The 17,768-nt window shown below is 36.7% G+C and overlaps 1 protein-coding gene across 3 annotated transcripts in view; it reads right to left on the bottom strand.

Moving 5' to 3' along the window:
- Positions 1–2,427: 2,427 nt before the first annotated feature.
- Positions 2,428–17,768, bottom strand: part of CDH12 (cadherin 12) — a 573,557-nt gene continuing 558,216 nt past the window's right edge. For all 3 annotated transcript variants that reach the window (XM_063326103.1, XM_063326104.1, XM_063326106.1), the window contains 4 exons: positions 16,853–16,974; positions 15,177–15,294; positions 9,967–10,218; positions 2,428–5,433 (listed from right to left, as the gene is read on the bottom strand). In XM_063326103.1, the coding sequence (XP_063182173.1) occupies positions 4,934–5,433; positions 9,967–10,218; positions 15,177–15,294; positions 16,853–16,974 (992 nt within the window). In that variant the 3' untranslated portion in view covers positions 2,428–4,933. The remainder of the gene's footprint in view (positions 5,434–9,966; positions 10,219–15,176; positions 15,295–16,852; positions 16,975–17,768) is intronic.

Below are 17,768 nucleotides of genomic sequence, written 5' to 3'. Positions count from 1 at the left end.
GTTTTAGCATAAATTGCAGAAAGGCTGAGACTGGATGATCATCGGATGATCTGAAGATCATCTAGTTCAACCTCCCTGCTTACAGCAGGGTCAGTTAGAGCAAGTTGCTCAGTATCCAGTTGGCTTTTGAATACCTCCAAGGATGGACACACCAAAACCTCTCTGGGCAACAGGATCCAACGCTTGACCATTCTGACAGCAAAGACGCTTTTTTTTACATTTTAATGGAATTTCCTGCATTTGTGCCCATTGCCTCTCTTACTGGTCACCGCTAAGAGAAGTCTGGCTCCACCTTCTTTACTTCCATCCGTCAGGTATTTCTGCACATTGATAAGATCCTCCTGAGCCCTGAGAAGTATTTTGACTGGGATCAGAGTAATGACAGTAAGTTAGAAAAAAAAAAAAATATCTGTGGATTTTAGTTGCAGACTAAAGCTGAATAAAGGAAGTTTATCAATTAGATAAATAGAACACTAAAAAAAACCCCAGCAAACAGGAACTTAGATTTGCTCAAAATAGCGACTGTTGCCTGCATTCTGAAAACTTATCTGCTGCTTGATTTAAATAAGAAAAGAAAAGGAATCAGGTTATTATAGATTTGCCATTAAGAGAAGGTTGTGAAGGGGTGTAATATAAACTTTGATTTTCATTCACACTTAAATGTCACCTCAGTAGGGTTATTATTAAGGGTCAATTCATTATTTGTTTTCATGAAGGTTTGTAAAGCTCGAAAATATTTCTATACACACAGGATTTGAATGTCTCTGTTATAACAATAATAAAACTAATAAAATAACTGCAAAGAATTTACAAATCCAAAAACTCAGCAAGTAAAATCCAGTCACTAATGTCATATGAAATGCCTGCAACACAGTGGATTATTATATTTTTCTTCCTGTATTCATTTAATAGAGATTTGTTATTTCATAGCAACATAGTCTCAAGAACTCTTTCATAACAATAGCTGAAGTAAATCTGAAATGAAAAAATAATAATAAATCTGCAGAGCCACAGATTTTACTAGTGTGAAGGACAGTTGTGTTTCTGTGGATATGGACAACTTATTCTTAAGGCAAGAATATTTTCAAGGTAGTGTCTAGAATAATATTGTCAGTAATCTGTTGAGTCATTTATTGCTCTTTACTTCATAATGAACTCTGCTTCCATAACCTAGAGTAAATCCTCAGTAACTGTGATTTTATTTTGAACAGCAAAATTTAGAGAAAATGTATAAAATAAATAAAAACCATGAAAGCATAAAATATTCAAACATGTCTTTCTGCAAGAGACATCATGTACTGTCAGTCTTTCCAAATTCTTGGTATTTGACTCACTGACAATATTGCAAATCTGCATTTCGAGAAAACAGCATTTTCAGATTTGTGTGGTAGCATTCTTAAATTCAAATATTAGAAATCTTATATGTCAGAGAAATCGTCTGAACTTTCCTAAGTATTAGCAGAGAAGACTTTTTCCTTCTTCCCTGAAATTTCTTTCAAATATTCTGTTTTAAATTTGTCTTCAGTTCTGTGTGTCCACAATGTAAGCTTATCAGCTGGATTTCCTCAGAAACTTCCCTTAGCTGAATGCTTCACATTTAGACTTCAATTTCAGCACCACTAGTCCGTGTCATAACGATTTAACTTAAAAACCTCGATTTGTTTGTGCCGGTGAAGTGTCTCAATGCCTTCATGTACAGAAGGCATTTTACAGAATGTCTTGTGATTTGCAGGGGAGAGCACTGCTGAGACACGTAAGATGATGCTAGATGTTTGTGCACCACTATCTTACATTTCAAATTTAAACAGAACTATTTCTCTCAATTCTATCCTTTCTGTGCCTTTTAAACATTATCTTAGCTTCCTGTCACTCTGATGATAGAATTTGAGGTTTATGGCTCTTTCCACAGTCGAGAGGAAGACAGACATCCACTTTAACATCTTGATTGTGCAAGGGTTTGTAGAGATTTTTTTAAGATATAGTGCTTGAAAGCTGAAGTAGTTATATCATACCATTTACAAATGCACTGAGGTTACTTAATCCCATTGAATTCATGTCATCTGAGATGCCTTCACATATATTAAATCTTGTAAATTTCATATTTAACTTTTAAAAAATAAGGTGTAAAAAACCTGACAGGCATCATTTAGAAAGCGAGGGAGAGAACATGGAAATAAACAAAAACTTCCTGGATCCCAGATTATGCATAAATGAAAAGCAATTCTTTTCCTTAGTTCTATACAGCTGTTTAAAAAAAAAAAAATCTGTTAAGTTAAAATTGTTTGATCACTTTTTCAAAAAGATCTGAAAAGATTTTAGTTATGATTTTATAAGACAATTGCATTAGTAATTACATACCATTTTTTTTAAATCTTCCTGGAGGTTTATTAATTATGTGATAGAAACATCTCAGTTACAAACCTCTTAAATGTCAAAAATACGCATTTGATATTCAATTTGGTATCAATTTAACATACAACTCACTCTCAAATATAGACTGTGTGTAGCAGCATCTTTAAGACCACATTTTCTGGCTACCCATTTTGGAAGTCAGGCTCCCATACAGAATGTCCTGCTTAGAGCAATCTGTTCAAGAGACCTAATGTTCACCCAGTACCCACCACAAATACAGCCTTCCCAGGCAGGAGCAAGCATGCCGTGTGATGTCAAAAAGTCAAACAGTGCTCTCGCTTATGTTTACTTTACAAAATACATGTAAAGTACTAATACAGTTATTAAGAAGAGAGTTTGGCTATAGGATTGCACATCTGCAAATGAGAAGTGTCAGAGGCCTATTTTAGCTGTGGCAGCTGGGTAGGAAGAATTGCTACGCCTATGCTAGATGAGGGAGCATTGCTAAGCACCTCCACAAGCAGGAATTTTGTATGAATCAAACCTGTGTTGTAACTAGTAGCAAATATATATACTTTTTTTTTTTTCCAGAGCTCTGTTTTAGGCCTACTGCAGTATCAAGTTGCCTTTGCTATGCTGTCAAGATGTGCGAAAATTAAAAACATCGCCTTCCACACGAGAACTGCTATACTTGCAAATGGGTCCTGCCACTCCATCTGCTTCCCGGTTCTGTGAGAATAGAGCTTTAGTTGACTTAGTTTGTCTTTCAAGGAACACAGGATACCTTTGCTGGTAATGAAAACAACCACAAACTTGTCTTGTTACCATATGCTGCGTCTCCTCCTCAGCACTCCACTGATAGCAGCGACGCCAATCATGGTTTTAATGCAGCCTTGTCCAATTGCACCAAATGATCCAAAACTTATCTAAACCATACACCTTTTAAAGTCTCATCAGGAGATCATACAACTTTGGAATACCTTTACATTTGACCCAACAGAGTAAAGGGACCTTTGTACGCTAATATCAGACTTGTGAGCTAACTATATCTGATAGTTTTTAATTCTTCAGCGACACAAAAGCAAGCTGTATACCTGAGGTGAATAAAAGACTTCTGATTCATGACAGACTTAGCCTGACCTTGCCAGTGCCATTAATCATGAGTAGAGCTCAAGCAGATTGTATAGCACTGCAGAGAGTTTAGAAGGTGAATATAAGGATATATGCGCTTCGGGGGCCATAAACCATTGTCTTACAAAATGTCTATGCATTAGATAATCAGAAAAAGTCAGATGAAATAGTTTTACAAAGATCTTCCATGGCATAATGCCTTGCACAAATCTGTACTTCTGTTACCTGCACAGCTACATTTATGCATGGGTATGTACATAAAGTGTGGACGAATGTACTGTTTTATATTTTTATTCTGCCTCTTTTAATATTTTGGCAAGAACAAAATTAATAAGGTTTCCATCCTCAAAAGACTTTCTAAAATGTTCGGTGTGGGTCTGACGGTGAAATACAATAATATGCTGAACTGCAGATGGTCAGTTGAAAAATAACTGTCTCTACAATCTGTATACCTATAGTACCTACAGAGTAACAATCTAATTGCAAACAAAAGTGATGTGGAGTTCTTTACATATACTTCTTCAGTGATACTTACAAGGAAAAAAAAAGTCTTGGTACTAAAAATACAATAAAACTCTTAAAAAACCCTCTCCATTTTACGTTCTAATAATAGTCTCATTTAAAAAGAAGAGGGGGAGCCAAGGGAAATTTCCTTCACATAAAGAAGTAGCTGCTTTCATCTTTTTATTATTTTGGAAAAGTGTAATATTTGCATGAACATTTTAAATATTCATTGATGTATGCTAAGATCTTCCCCTTTCCAATTTGGGCTTTATAGCTCCAGAGTGAGTAACAGAATTATAAATTTAAATTTTCACTGAAATTTTGGAAGAAGAAATATAACATCTTGACATGTTATTTTCTTCTTTTAAAAAAACAAACATAACCCCCAAACACAACATACACCTACCCACGCCCACCCCCATACCCCCCTTAGTTTTAGTCATTAGATATACTCCAGGAAATGATCTCCATTTTTGTTCCAAAAGAAGTCAGCATGTTGCTATTGCTTCTTGTCTTAAAGTTCTTGCCCAATTTACCATTCAGTTTTGCAACACCATCACAGCAGACTCTTTACCACTTAAATGAGAAAAGTTTCAATAGGCACTTTAGTGGAATTACGAAAAAGCTACCACTCTTCCACCGTGATGCCAGAAAGCTATCTTCTTTCTAAGTCAGGTCAGTAAACTGTACCTTGTAGGCCTGAGCTTGTCTCAGTGTAATTCCAGAGTAACAAAATAACAACAACAAAAAAACTGTGTATATTACAGGATTTATCTTTCCTTCGTAGATCAAACCAAAACCGACAGTATGGTAAATGTAGTAACTTGCTGGAAACAGTTGCTGTCTTTTATAATCAAAGGAATCCTGTCCTATTATAAAGCTTAGGTTTATCATTTAAATTTGTTGTTGGCTTACTTTTCTTTTTATTTCACTGTTGTAGTTGTACTTAAGTGACTTTGTCAGGGTTATAACTTTCTTCTTCTCCAAACATATCTGCCAAGATCTTAAAGCGAGGTCCCCAGTCACTCAGATAGTCATAATCCTGGTCTGCCTCTGTAGTAAGGGAGTCTATAGAGCTGAGGGACTCTGCAACAGATCCATTTCCTTCGTAAGCATAGGTTGCCAAGGAGTCATAAGGGGGGGCAGTTGGATCTACATCATTTTCCTGCAGCCTTTGATTAATGAAATCTCTGATGTCCGTATTATCTTCCACTGGTGGTCTCTGACGTGGAAAACGCAAGCTGTCTGGTTTTATGTCCCTGCGTATTTTGTTATCTTCAATCACTTTGGGATTTCTCAGGGCACCTATGTCGAAAGCCTGGGTGTCCTCTTCCCCACCTCCTTCATCATCATAATGGATAACATTATCTCTGATGTCTTCTTTAGAGGTCATCAGGGTGTCCTTTTTCTTCTGCCTCCGCAGTGCTACATACAGTACCACAATGACTGTAACGAGAGAAAACTGAAGTTAAGACATGCACAGAAATAATTTGGTACTCTGATGATATATCATTATCTCTTCCTTTGAAAGCTGCAAGCAATCAAAGGGACTTTTTTCCTTAGAAGACATGCTCCTACTATTCTTTTAAAAACAGCAGTGTTTTAGCCAATGAAAAGTCATTTGCTGTTTGATGTGTGAGTCTAACTCCTTAGTTCTTGCTGTGCTGCTGAAGGAAGTAACAAATAATTTTCCTACTGGCCTGCTTTGTGAACAAATAGAAGTGGACAAGACTTCAGTTTTTAGTTCAGAGAGACAGAGAGAAGGGATTTTAAAAAAAAATATCTTCCACAGCAAAATGGAGAAAAATTACCAAATTTCCACTGTGGAAAAAAACAACCCATGCAGCATTATAGAGAAAAAAAGAATCTGGAATCTTTGAAATGGAAAAAAAGTAGTCCTAGTTCAGCTTTTTATACAGTACGCTTTGGCCTCTTCAGGGATCTGCTTTGAAAAATCCTATGTGATACGGCTCTGGAGAGAAAAGAGGTGCAGGAGAGCTGGTTGATTTTCAAGTATCAAGGTCAACAGTGGTCCATTCTGATGAGCAGGAAACCAAGCAAAGGCAGCAGGAGGCCTGCATGGATGAATAAGGAGCTCCTGATTAAACTCAGCAATTAAAGAAGAGACATATAAGAGGTGAAAACAGAGACAGGTGAGACAGGAGGAATATACAGTGACTGTTTGAACACGCAAGGATGCAGTTAGGAAAGTCAAAGCATTGGCACTGAATCTCACAAGGGACATGAATGGCAACAAGAAGGGCTTGTACAACTATGACAGCAACAGAAGAAAAAATAGGGAAAATGTGGGCCCACTGCTGAATGGGTCAAGGGACCTCTTGACAAAGGACATAGAAAAGGCCAACCTACTCAACGGCTTCTTTGCCTCTGTCTTTATTGTTAAGGTTGTCCTTCAGGAATCCCAGTTCCCTGAGACCAGAGGGAAAGTCCAGAAAAAGAAAGATTTATCCTTGGTATAAGAAGGTCAGGTTAGGGAACGCTTGAACAAACCGGACACACACAAGGACATGGTAGCTGATGGGATGTACACATGAATGGTAGGGGAGATGACTGATGTCATTGTGAGGCTGCTTGTGATAATTTTTGAAACATCATAGGGACTGGGAAAAGTTTCTGAGGACTGGAGCAAGTGCCTCTCCTATCTTCAAGAAAGGTGAGAAGAACAAGTTAGGTAACTACAGGCCAGTCAGCCTCACCTTTACCATGAGGAAAGAGATGGCGCAAATAATTCTGGAAACCATTTTCAAACCTAGCAAGACCAGGAAGGAGATGAGGAGTAGTCAGCATGGATTTACGAAGGTGAATGATTTACTATGAGGTGACTGGTGGATCAAAGGGAGAAAATTGCATCATTTTTATCCTAACTTTAGCAAAGGTTTTGATGCTGTCCCATAGCTCTCTCAGAAAAACTGAAAAAGTGTGAACTAGATAAGTAGATGGTGAGGTAAACTGCAAAGCTGGGCAAACTGCCAGGCTGTAAGGGTTGTGATTAACAGCCCGAAGACCAGATGGAGGTCAGTCACTAATGATGCACCCCAGGCGTCGATGCTAGGACCAGTTTTGTTTAACATCTTCATAAATGACCTGGATCATGGGACTGAGTGCACCCTCAGCAAGTTTGCAGGTGATACAATACAGGGATTGTGCCACTGTTCAAAGGGACCTCACCAGGCTGAGGGAATGGGCCAACAGGAACCCCATGAAGTTCAACAAAGGGAAATGCCCAGTCCCACACATGGAGGGGAATAACCGCATGCTGTAGATGCTGTTGTCTGACTGGCTGGAAAGCAGCTTGATAGACAACGACCTAGGGTCCTGGTGGACAACAACTTCACCATCAGCAGCAATGTGCCCTTGTGGCAAAGAAGGCCAACAGCATTTTGGGCTGCATTAGGAAGAGCACTGTCAGGAGGACTAGAGAGGTGATCATTCCCCTCTGTTCAGGCCGGGTCAGACACACTGGGAGTTCTGGGTCTAGTTCTTGGCTCCTCAGTACAAGACACACATGGACTTCCTGGAACGAGTCCAGTGCAGAGACACAAAGATGATTAGGGGGTGGGAAGATCTGCCATATGAGGAGAGGCTGAGTGAGCTGGGACTGTTCAGTCTGGAGAAGAGAAGTCTCAGGGGGATCTTATCAATGTGCAGAAATACTTGACAGACAGAAGTAAAAAAGATGGAGCCAGACTTTTCTTAGCGGTGACCAGTAACAGAGGCAATGGGCACAAATTGAAATGCAGGAAATTCCATTAAAATGTAAGAAAAAAGCTTCTTTGCTGTCAGAATGGTCAAGCGTTGGATCCTGTTGCTCAGAGAGGTTTTGATGTGTTCATCCTTGGAGGTATTCAAAAGCCAACTGGATACTGAGCAACTTGCTCTAACTGACCCTGCTGTAAGCAGGGAGGTTGAACTAGACGATCTTCAGAGATGCCTTCCAACTGTGATATCTTGATTCTGTATGATATAAAATGTTACAGACTGGTTTTATTCCAAATGGCAACTCAATGGCAATCAGCTTGTGGGGTTTTTTTCAATAGATTGTCTTTGAGATATATTCCATTGAATGCAGAATTTGCTTGTAGTAAACTGGCCTTTTTGTTAATTTTAATTCCCTGACTGCATTTGGTAGAAATGACCATGTTCTAAGTGTCTAAATGACAGTGTTCTAGAAGTAACACAGTAATGAATACAGGAGTTGCAATGATTCTAAATTCATGGTCAGGCTTGTGTGGCCTAAACCAACTCCTGATTCTGGCTTTTGTGTAGAGATGAGTTAGATGAGAATGACTTCAACTACAATTTTAATGACTCTGTGTCAGGCGAGGTTCACAGCAAGAAATGAAAATCCAAAAGCAGTTTTTAAACTGATTGATGGAATAGTAAGGAGAAAATCTGGATATAAGATAAGTGCCATTCTTTTAGGTTACACACTGCACTGGAGATCTCATTATTTATACATTAGTTTTTCTGCATAATATTGCCAGGCTGATTGGAATGAAGGGAGTTATTAAAGGACCAAAACCTCTTTTCCAAACATAATCTCAGTAATTTAGTCTGGCGTTCTATGCAAAGCAGGAATTAAAATTCACACATCAACCAGCAGTAGATCTGGTAAGGAGTTCTTTGACCTAATTATTTTTGATTGAATATGCCAGGTTTTTGAAATAAAAATTGCATTTATTTCAACAAACCGTCAGAGAAACATAAACGCCCTTCTGTTGGAGGCCTCCATGATCACCTATCAAATCTGGGGGAAATTCAGACTTCACATATTCCTGCTTCCCCCAGAGACTCTTCCATTGTAAATGATCTCTGTACCAAGAGCACCAAGCTCTTTGCTGTGTAGTTCACACTGCCCCTATTACTGGACACAAAGGTGGCAGCTTGAAAGGATTTGCTAGAGCTGTATGTTAAGGGCTTCTAGGAACTTTGCTCTGTAACAGAAAAGTTAGATACCCTGGGAGTCCTGCCTTAAGACAGAGCTCTAATTGACTTATCTCTTCATGTGAAAATAAGTTAAAGTTTTTCTCATAATGGAATTTCATTGATGCTGAGCCTCACCCCTGGCTACTTTTACCCAGGAAACACCTAAAAGTAAAAAAGTAATCCCAAGGAATTGTGGTAAAGGAGACAGCATTCTTCTTGCTTCCAAAAAAACTGACCTAAGGTTGTTTTGTTTTGTTTTGTTTTGTTTTGTTTGTTTTGTTTTAAAAAATTCTTCAGAATGGGTGTATTTGTTATTAATTCCTATTCCATGGGAAGTATGACCATTTGCCTTTCTCGTTCAGATTTGAAACTACATTTTTCTCACAACATAAATTTTTTACACGGGACAGAAATTCTGACTTTCACCTGCTGCCACTCAGAAGCTCTTTATGTAACCTGAGTCTACAATAGTTTACTTAACTGGTAAATTACTATATTATCCAAATGTAAAGAGGTATCCATATGTTATATTCTGTGTCTACAGCTATTTTTGCCCATGCATTAGACCTACATAAGGAGTAGTGTGAGATGCAGGAACTTCACTTGTAGCAAGAAGAGGCATAGGCTAGCATCTGTAAGAATCAGCCTGCTTTCTGCAGCTCATGTTGTGCCTGTGTAAGCTACAAAGTTGTCTTTATTTTGTTACCAGTTCATTAAGGCTACCTTAAGAATATTAATTCTTCAAGGAAAACATTTAAATGAAACTGTTTCAGAGAAAAAAATACGGTTTGGATTCCACTGAAAGCTGGTTCTCTACATGCAATAAGAAATACGTAGATGTTAGCAGATTCACAGTCGTGTTCAGTGCTTTGGGAAGCTTTTCTAGAAATGTAGAAGCCTAAGAGTTCTCATAAACTGCCACACAGTTTCAACGGCTTTTGTTAAACTACAGATGAAGCTAATGACAACACAAATTAATTCACAGGTGAAAAATCACAGTAATACACATCGCATGGTCTCACGAGAACTAACCTAGAAGTATAACAATACACAACAAGATTGCAATCAGCGCTCCTGTGCTGAGGCCTACTGGTAAGAAGATTGCTTCCACGTTGCAGGACAGGATGGTACCATCAGAATCACATCTGCAAACGCGGATAGTCATTGTGTTTGTGCTGCTCTGGACAGGGTAACTGCTATCTTCTATTACTACTGGAAGAAAGTACAACTCTTGCTGCCTTCTGCTGTAACCGTTTCTCCTGGTTTCAATCCCAGCTGTGTTGTCTGTAAAATATGACACAGTCATTACAGGATTTTTATTGGGTATTTCAATTCACCATTGCAGTGTGTATCACCTTCAGTAACAAGCAGCTATTCCATTTTTGAAGCTCAGTGGACAACACACTTTATGTAATTGCCCTGCTTTATCATTACAGAAGGTATTGTATTCTGACTGGTACAGCTATTTTTTTGCAGAGCATTACATAATATTCCATTTCTTGTAAACTTGTTAGCTTGACAGCTAAAATTTCAAAGACAACATAAATAATAATTTTTTAAAAAAAAAGCATTAGATTAGGAAGGCTTCTCAGTTTTTCTTTTCTCCTCATCTCCTTCTATTCCAAGCCTGCGGTCCAAAGGACTTTGGTTGCACTTGGATTTAGAATCAATTCTCTTATTAATTCATTTCCCTTTAACACTGAAAGTAATATGGCTAAACAAAATGCAAAACCCCTTCCTTCAACTTTCCTGCCCCATTAAAAATAAGTACAGAAATGAACTGAGTACTTCATAATCAGTATGTTTTCCATTAATTAGTCATTAATGTGTTCAGAACTCCTAAAAGCTACGTTTTGTTGTTTCTTCCCAGTAGATGTTCAGTTATCACTGCTTTTCTTGAATCAAACAGAGCAGCAAGGAAACGTGCAGATTAAAAGAATTACATTGAAAGGAAGTCCAAAATGAAATTAGCAGGGAATTAATTAGCTGACAGATCTGAATGAAGCTTGCGGCAGTCATCTTTTTGCTATCTCAGCTATGTGCTTTACTGTATCTTTGGAAGAGGTCCCTTGCTGTCTATGTTATGACTTTTCATCCCTTCTTGGAGCTTTGTCACTAGGTAGAAGGATTAATGGCTCTGAATTAAACACTCAGATACTTGTGTGCAGTTCTGAAGAAGGACAATAAGAAGGAACCATAAATATCCAAAATCAGATATGTTATGATCAGGCACCATTGAGAAAGCACTTGACTGACAAAGTGTTTATTTCAGAAGTCCCCTTTTTATCAAACTCAAACATGGCACATAGACCCATCAAGTTCAGTGACATTTAGTTTTGAAAAAGAAAAATGTCTCAAAATTGTTTGAATCAAACCAACTACCATATTCAGCTTGTTCTTTCTATGATTAATCTGCACTGTATAAAGAATTTTAGATCTAATTTCAAGTCACCCAGCTTAATCTTATTTCTATTTCTATTAATAGAATTATTTCTATTCCTTTTTTTTTCTTCTAATTGCAATGTTGAAGATCACTTTAATACATGTTATGATGGAACCAAATGACTTTCCACTCTCCCTTGAGAAGAATCAAACAGATCGAGCTCTTAAGTCTTTGACTTTGAACAATTTTTGTCACTCTTCTACAATCCCTTTCAATTGTTCAAGGTCCTTTTGAAAACAGGGACACAGGCACGTGTTTGAACTCTAGACGGAGCAGACTGGAGCTGCAGTCAGAAGCTGAGACAGCTTCTGGTTCTTCAGTCTGTTGGCAATAAATTCATTTTCAGGATGTGTGTGACAGTCTGGACTCTCTCTTACATGAGCAACCAAGTGTGCTCAGCAGGGATGCAGCCCTCTAGGGAGCAGTGTGAGGCCAGGAAAGTGGAAAGAGGGAGGTGGGCGGTTCAGCTGGAGGCACTCCAGCTCTGCCAGAGCCTCTCACTTCTATTCACAGCTGGTGGATTGGTCTCAGCGTTGCTGAAGGCATAGTTTAGAAACATAACATTTCCCGGTATTTATATTTATAGAGACTCCAAATGGCAACCTTGAGTTTCCGTCTTACTTCCGTCCTCATTAAGTTACCCTCAGAGGAAGTATGCAACCTGGAAAAGTTTATTCTCTTGGGTGCACTATGAACATCTTACACCTGCTGTAATATCACACCAGCCATAATCTTTAGCTGTATATAATAGCGTTGGGTCTTGGGCTTCTTGATGTGTTTAAAAATGTTAAACGACATTTATTTGTAAGAGCGCTAATTGTAACACGGTGAAGAAGATTGTTACCTCAAAAAAAGTCAAAATTTCTTTCACAAAGTACCTGCTTGGTACTAACATAATTGCTAACTCAAAAGATAATGGTATTTATGTTTTTAAAAGGCTTCTGTAGTGAAAATAAGGTTGTGTTATTATACCTCTACATTGTGCACAGAGCAGACCTTCCATCTTTTTGGCAAACAAAAGGCAGAAGATACTGAAAATACTGTGCAGAGTTTCTGTTTGGACAGGTTTTTTTCTAATAGCTCTGTAAAATCATAAAAAGCTAATAATTTTTGTGTGGTTGGAAAATATTCCATGAAAGCTTTTTTTTCTGTCTTCCTTATGTTTCAATAAATAGTATACTTCTTTCTTCTTTTTTAGCAAGTGTTAAGAAATGCTTTTAAGAGTGTGTATATATGTACGTACCCACACAAACGTTTATGCATGAAAAATTGTGTGTCTTGGTGGTTTCTAATTCCATTTTTTATGGGAACATTGCATTTATTTTTATACAATAGAGAAAGTTTGTTAGCAGACTACTGAGATCCAAAGTCTTCTTGGTGTCAGCATTACTGGTTCAAATGGGGAAATTTAATTATCTAATAATATTTGAGCAATTTCCTCACCAAACTTATATGCTAAGCACACTTCACAAAAAATGAGAAAGATCATTAAGTTTAATTACTGTGTAGCCTTTTTAAGATTAAAGATTCTTTTGAGGAATTAAATATGTTAAAATGACCTGAGAACTAGAAGACTTATATTTAAAACAATAGTTTGTAATTATTTGAAAAAATTAAATCTTGGTGACATTAAGGGAAATTTTAGTAAATGGACACAAAGAAAGAAATTGAAGCTCTTAAAGAAATCTTGACCAAAAGAGCAAAGGTATTTAGCAACACACAGTATTTGTGTTATAAGACTACATAATTACAAAGATACTACCCATATGGTCTTTCAAATGTGTTGAAAAGTGAAAAGATGAAAGTAATTCATGTAAAATACGAGAAAGCTCTAAAGAGGCATATTTTCCTTCTGTTAAGATACGGAGACCATGTTTTTTTCTTTTTAAATATAACCATTAGTAAAGTTCATCATGCTGAGTTTTCCAAGGAAAGACTACCAACAGCTACGTAGAGAATGGAAAATAACAATCTACAGTACAGCATTAAGGGGAAGCAAACTTCAGCATTATCCAAAATTTTAAGTCCAGTGGGACACAGATGTAAAGCATTTAAATCTTGCTTGGCACAATTCTAGTTAGATATTGAAATGCCACAACATTTTTAAATTCTAGTAGCTCTTAAAACCAAACTGTTCAGACTAAGCACTTCTGGAGAAGAGTAATGACCTAATCTTCCAAGAACAGAAGGGGACTCGAATCCATTGCAAGGTTGTCCTTCATATACATTGAGCTGTCTGTCTCAGAAAACTATTTGAATGGCCTCTGATGAAATGCTGATCTACAAATTTTTTGGTTTCATAAGTTACTATTATTCACATCTGCAATACTATGAATTATTACAGATTCATTATATACTGTATTTAGAAATCATTAAGTGAAATTCTTTGCTCAGCTGTAAAATGTTTTTAGTTATCTATGACATACTAAGATAAAATTCGCTAACAAGTTTGGGAATAGACCTTTTTTTTTCTTGTCATCTTCACAGAGAAGCTATATAAAAAGACAAAATAAGCACGGTTTATTTTTCTGCTGTTTCAAATTTATTTCTTCCTGAACTTTCTTAATGGTAAAGGTCTTAATGATTAACAGTTGTGCTTATATTGTTTGCTTTAATTTTACATCACTTAACATTGACAAAAGTGTATGGCTTCAAAAAGAATGTGAGTCACATACTTAGATGGTTTTAAAAAAGGCTAAATAAGCAGCTTCTGCAACTTTTTTCATTTTGCATGTTATCAATTTGTAGCCCTGTATAGAGTTTGGGTTACTTAATTCTCAAGAAAGGAACCTTTACATCATACTCAGTATTGTCTCAAATTTAAATTGAAAATAATAATGAATATAATTAATATTTATTTTTAAAATAATAATTATATACTTTCTCTTAAAAGTAGTACTTATAACCTTAATAGTTAAATAGGCAATGAATTTTACTGAACTTTATTGGATGGCTTTAGGTGTTCTTTCTTTGCAGAGAAGAATAAAACCCCCTTTTTTATTAAAAGCTTATCATATCACAGTTCTTTTAAGATCCCCTAATAGCTGATAAACTAATTGTTAATTTTTTTTCTTTATTTGATTGAAGTAGTTAGTGGTGAAAATTTTATACAGATTATTATGATGTTTTAGCTGTCTCTGTCCACGAGACTACACGCTTGAAGACATTTACAATAGAAAAAAGATCCATTTTTTTCATCTCGGATTATTCTTTGCCATTTATCAAAAGCATCAAGTGAAAAAGAAAAAAAAAAGATGAAAAAAAAAGTTATGAGAAAACTTGGGGGAAAAATTAGAGATGTTAATTATATACATCTACAAGTTATTGAGCGTTGTGGGATGTTATACTGCAGGAATGTCCATATTCAGAACTGATTCTTCTGCAGGACTGTGCATCCTCCGGAAAGCACAAGAGCTGGGTACTTTGAGAACAGTTAGCAAAGTAATAGTATTTAAACAAGGCAGCAATAGTGCCTTGTTTAAAGGTATACCTGCATTGGCATATGAGTTCTTCCTGAGATACTGAATGAAAAAAGGAAGAAAATAAAACAGGTAGCAGTGTTTTTGCAGGCCTGTAGGGAAATCTCAGCCTTTGGTGTTCTGACAATTCTGTCACCCTAAAAATGAGAAAAGGTTCAAGACCTGGATTTATATTAATATTTGTCCTAGATAGTTTAACAATTAAAAATGTCAAATAAAAAAAGTTAGTCTGTGGACATGACTGTAATACAAAGCAACCGTATTTGTCATTATGATCCAAATTTGCTGCTCGGAAAGAGAGATATGGGTAAGCAACTTACTTCTGTAGTCATGGACTGTGAAATTTGGTTTGTTGGAAGCCTCAGCTGACAGTCTGAAGGAAAACCTTTGCCCAGCTGGTGACAAATCTTTGTCTGCTGCAGTGACAGTCTGTATCACCTGAAACCAGATTAAGATTAATTCTGAAGTCAGTTCACTCTTCTAAAAGAAACAGTTTTGTAGAAGTAAAAAGTGAACATTAAATGAAACAACAGAAGTGAAATCTTGCTGAATTACTCTCATTTCCCTAATGTATCGGACAGTGGAAGCAAGACATTTGAGTACTATAGCCTCCAGAGGACTCATGATGTCTCAAAAGGTCTCATTCTGACGTATCTGAAGGAAAGCAGAAAGATTTACCCTATATTCATAGCAGAAGTATTTAATATCTGTTTTTTTGTATCAAAATACTAGTGATTGTTTTCAAGTGAGTGATTACTTAAAGGCAACTCACTTTTATCTGCTACTACTGCTATCCCTGTTACAACTAGTACATGTTGTAGTACGTCGCAAAGCTGCACCCTGAAATTGCAGCCTGAAATGAAGTAGAGAGGGTTGAAAGGTCTTCACCATCTAGGCATGAAGGAACTTTTGGGTCCCAGAGTCCTATCTACTAGATTTCAGGTAAGCACAGTGCAGTTAAAATGGTTCATAGTAGGATTGCCACTGATCTTTTAAAAAGGAAGGCATTTTTTTATGTAACAAAGTTCTAAATATTTATAATTTTTGACAGCTCAGTGCTTATCTCAGCCTTCCTTGTAAAAGGTTCCCCTTTCTATTGTTGGTGCCTGGATAAGGTAGTAACTAAAGGTATCTGATAAACTAAAAGTTAAACTAGGTTGTATCGTAGTTAGTTAAAACATATGTATATATTTAAAAAAAAAAAAGAGTTATGAATATCATATGAAGTCACGGACAAATCTGTAATAAAGGCAAGAGAAATCACATGAACTTGATTATATATTACATACATATAAAGAGAAGTCACTGATTACACATCAGGCTGAATATGTTCCTTCCGTGGCTGGCAGTAACTCTCAAAGTTGAACAGCGGAAGTTGCCAGTCTTGTCTTGGAAACAGTATTAGCTGTTAATATGTATGATGGGTGGCCTTGGCGCTTTGCAGAACTGCGTTTAATTACACACATTTCGTGCACAAGGAGTACACGCCAACAGCTTCTTGGGCCAGCTCTATTAATGCAGGCATCACTCATGGTATAAGGTGATATTCTGAATCTGAAATAGGTTTTGCATGCTATGTCTATATTTGAAACTGCTTATAAAAACAAGCTTTCAGGAGGATTGTCTTTGGAGTTGTGGGTTCTTTTTCTCTGAATAGGACACGGAACTGTGTGTAACCCATCCTACTCCATTTATTCACTGCAGTTTTACTTTCATATTTAAGTGTCTTTAAGGAAGGGATTCTTTCTCCTGTCATAGCTATTAAATGCACAGTAGAAGGTGGATCAGGTCCATTTAATCAGGGATGATAAAAATAAATAGACCATAAATAGACCATGAAAGTCAAAACCAGAATTTCGAAAGGTATTTCCAACACAGACATTTTATTTGTAAAAGAAGTCTAACCATTATGTAATTTTCAAACGCAGAAATTTCTATTGCTATAAACAATAAGGAAAGAAAAAGCAAAAGAGCAAGCATTACAAATTTGAAATACCTGTCCTGCTTTGGCATTTTCACATACAGATGTCTCATATGGAACTGAAATTTCGGGAGGAAACTCGTTGACATCCAGAACATTTATTATAACGTTGACTTTGCTGGTTAATAGTGGGTTACCTATAAATAATTTTTAGGAGAAAAGCATTAAGGAATACTATTTATGCTTGTTGTCATCACCAGTGCCCATGAGCTGTCATAAACTGTTTTGATCCAGGTACTGTAACTTCTAAAAGCCCTTGACTTCCATTTATTTCTGATTTGTACTATGGAGAAATCAGAAGCAAACTTCTTATCATTTTGTACCAGATTTTGACCCATTACTCTTCATGGAGTCAGGAATCAATCAACATGATTATGTTTATGAGACCATAAATTAAAGAATTTGAAGTTGTACCTGTAATTGTGGATGCAAACTTTTCTCAGATCACTTTTCCTGGAGTCTGTGGAAAACGCTTCCAATGATTAAAATGGAATTCTGTTTTCCACAATGGAATGTAGAAAATCAATATTTATTTCTTATCCACTGTTTTCATCTTAAAGATATTAAGGAAGTAAGTGGAGCATACCCATTTAGAAGACAGAGAAAAGTAAGAGAGAAAGATATAAAGGAAAATCTTGCTGAAAGCCAGACAGAACCAGTGGTAAATTTAACAGTGAAACACGTAGAGTTAGCATTCATCTTGTGGTTAAATCATTAGGGGATGTTGTAACAGTTATTTGTTTAACTGCAAAAGCATTTGCAAGCAGCAAATACTTTCAGTGCAAAAGAAATGCTAAAAACCAGTACACATTTTGCTTCCTTCCATTGTCCTACCAATGCAGATAATCTTCATCAGTCACTAGATGCATTTTGTAAGCAAGTTTATCTGCAAAGGCAATGTCTGACAGAAAGGAGACACAAATTCAAAACA

The sequence above is a fragment of the Chroicocephalus ridibundus genome, chromosome 2 (genome assembly GCF_963924245.1).
Source record: "Chroicocephalus ridibundus chromosome 2, bChrRid1.1, whole genome shotgun sequence".
In the NCBI taxonomy this organism is placed as follows: Eukaryota; Metazoa; Chordata; class Aves; order Charadriiformes; family Laridae; genus Chroicocephalus; species Chroicocephalus ridibundus.
The sequence above is the reverse complement of the archived record's forward strand: the minus strand, read 5'-3'. Positions and strand labels throughout refer to the sequence as shown.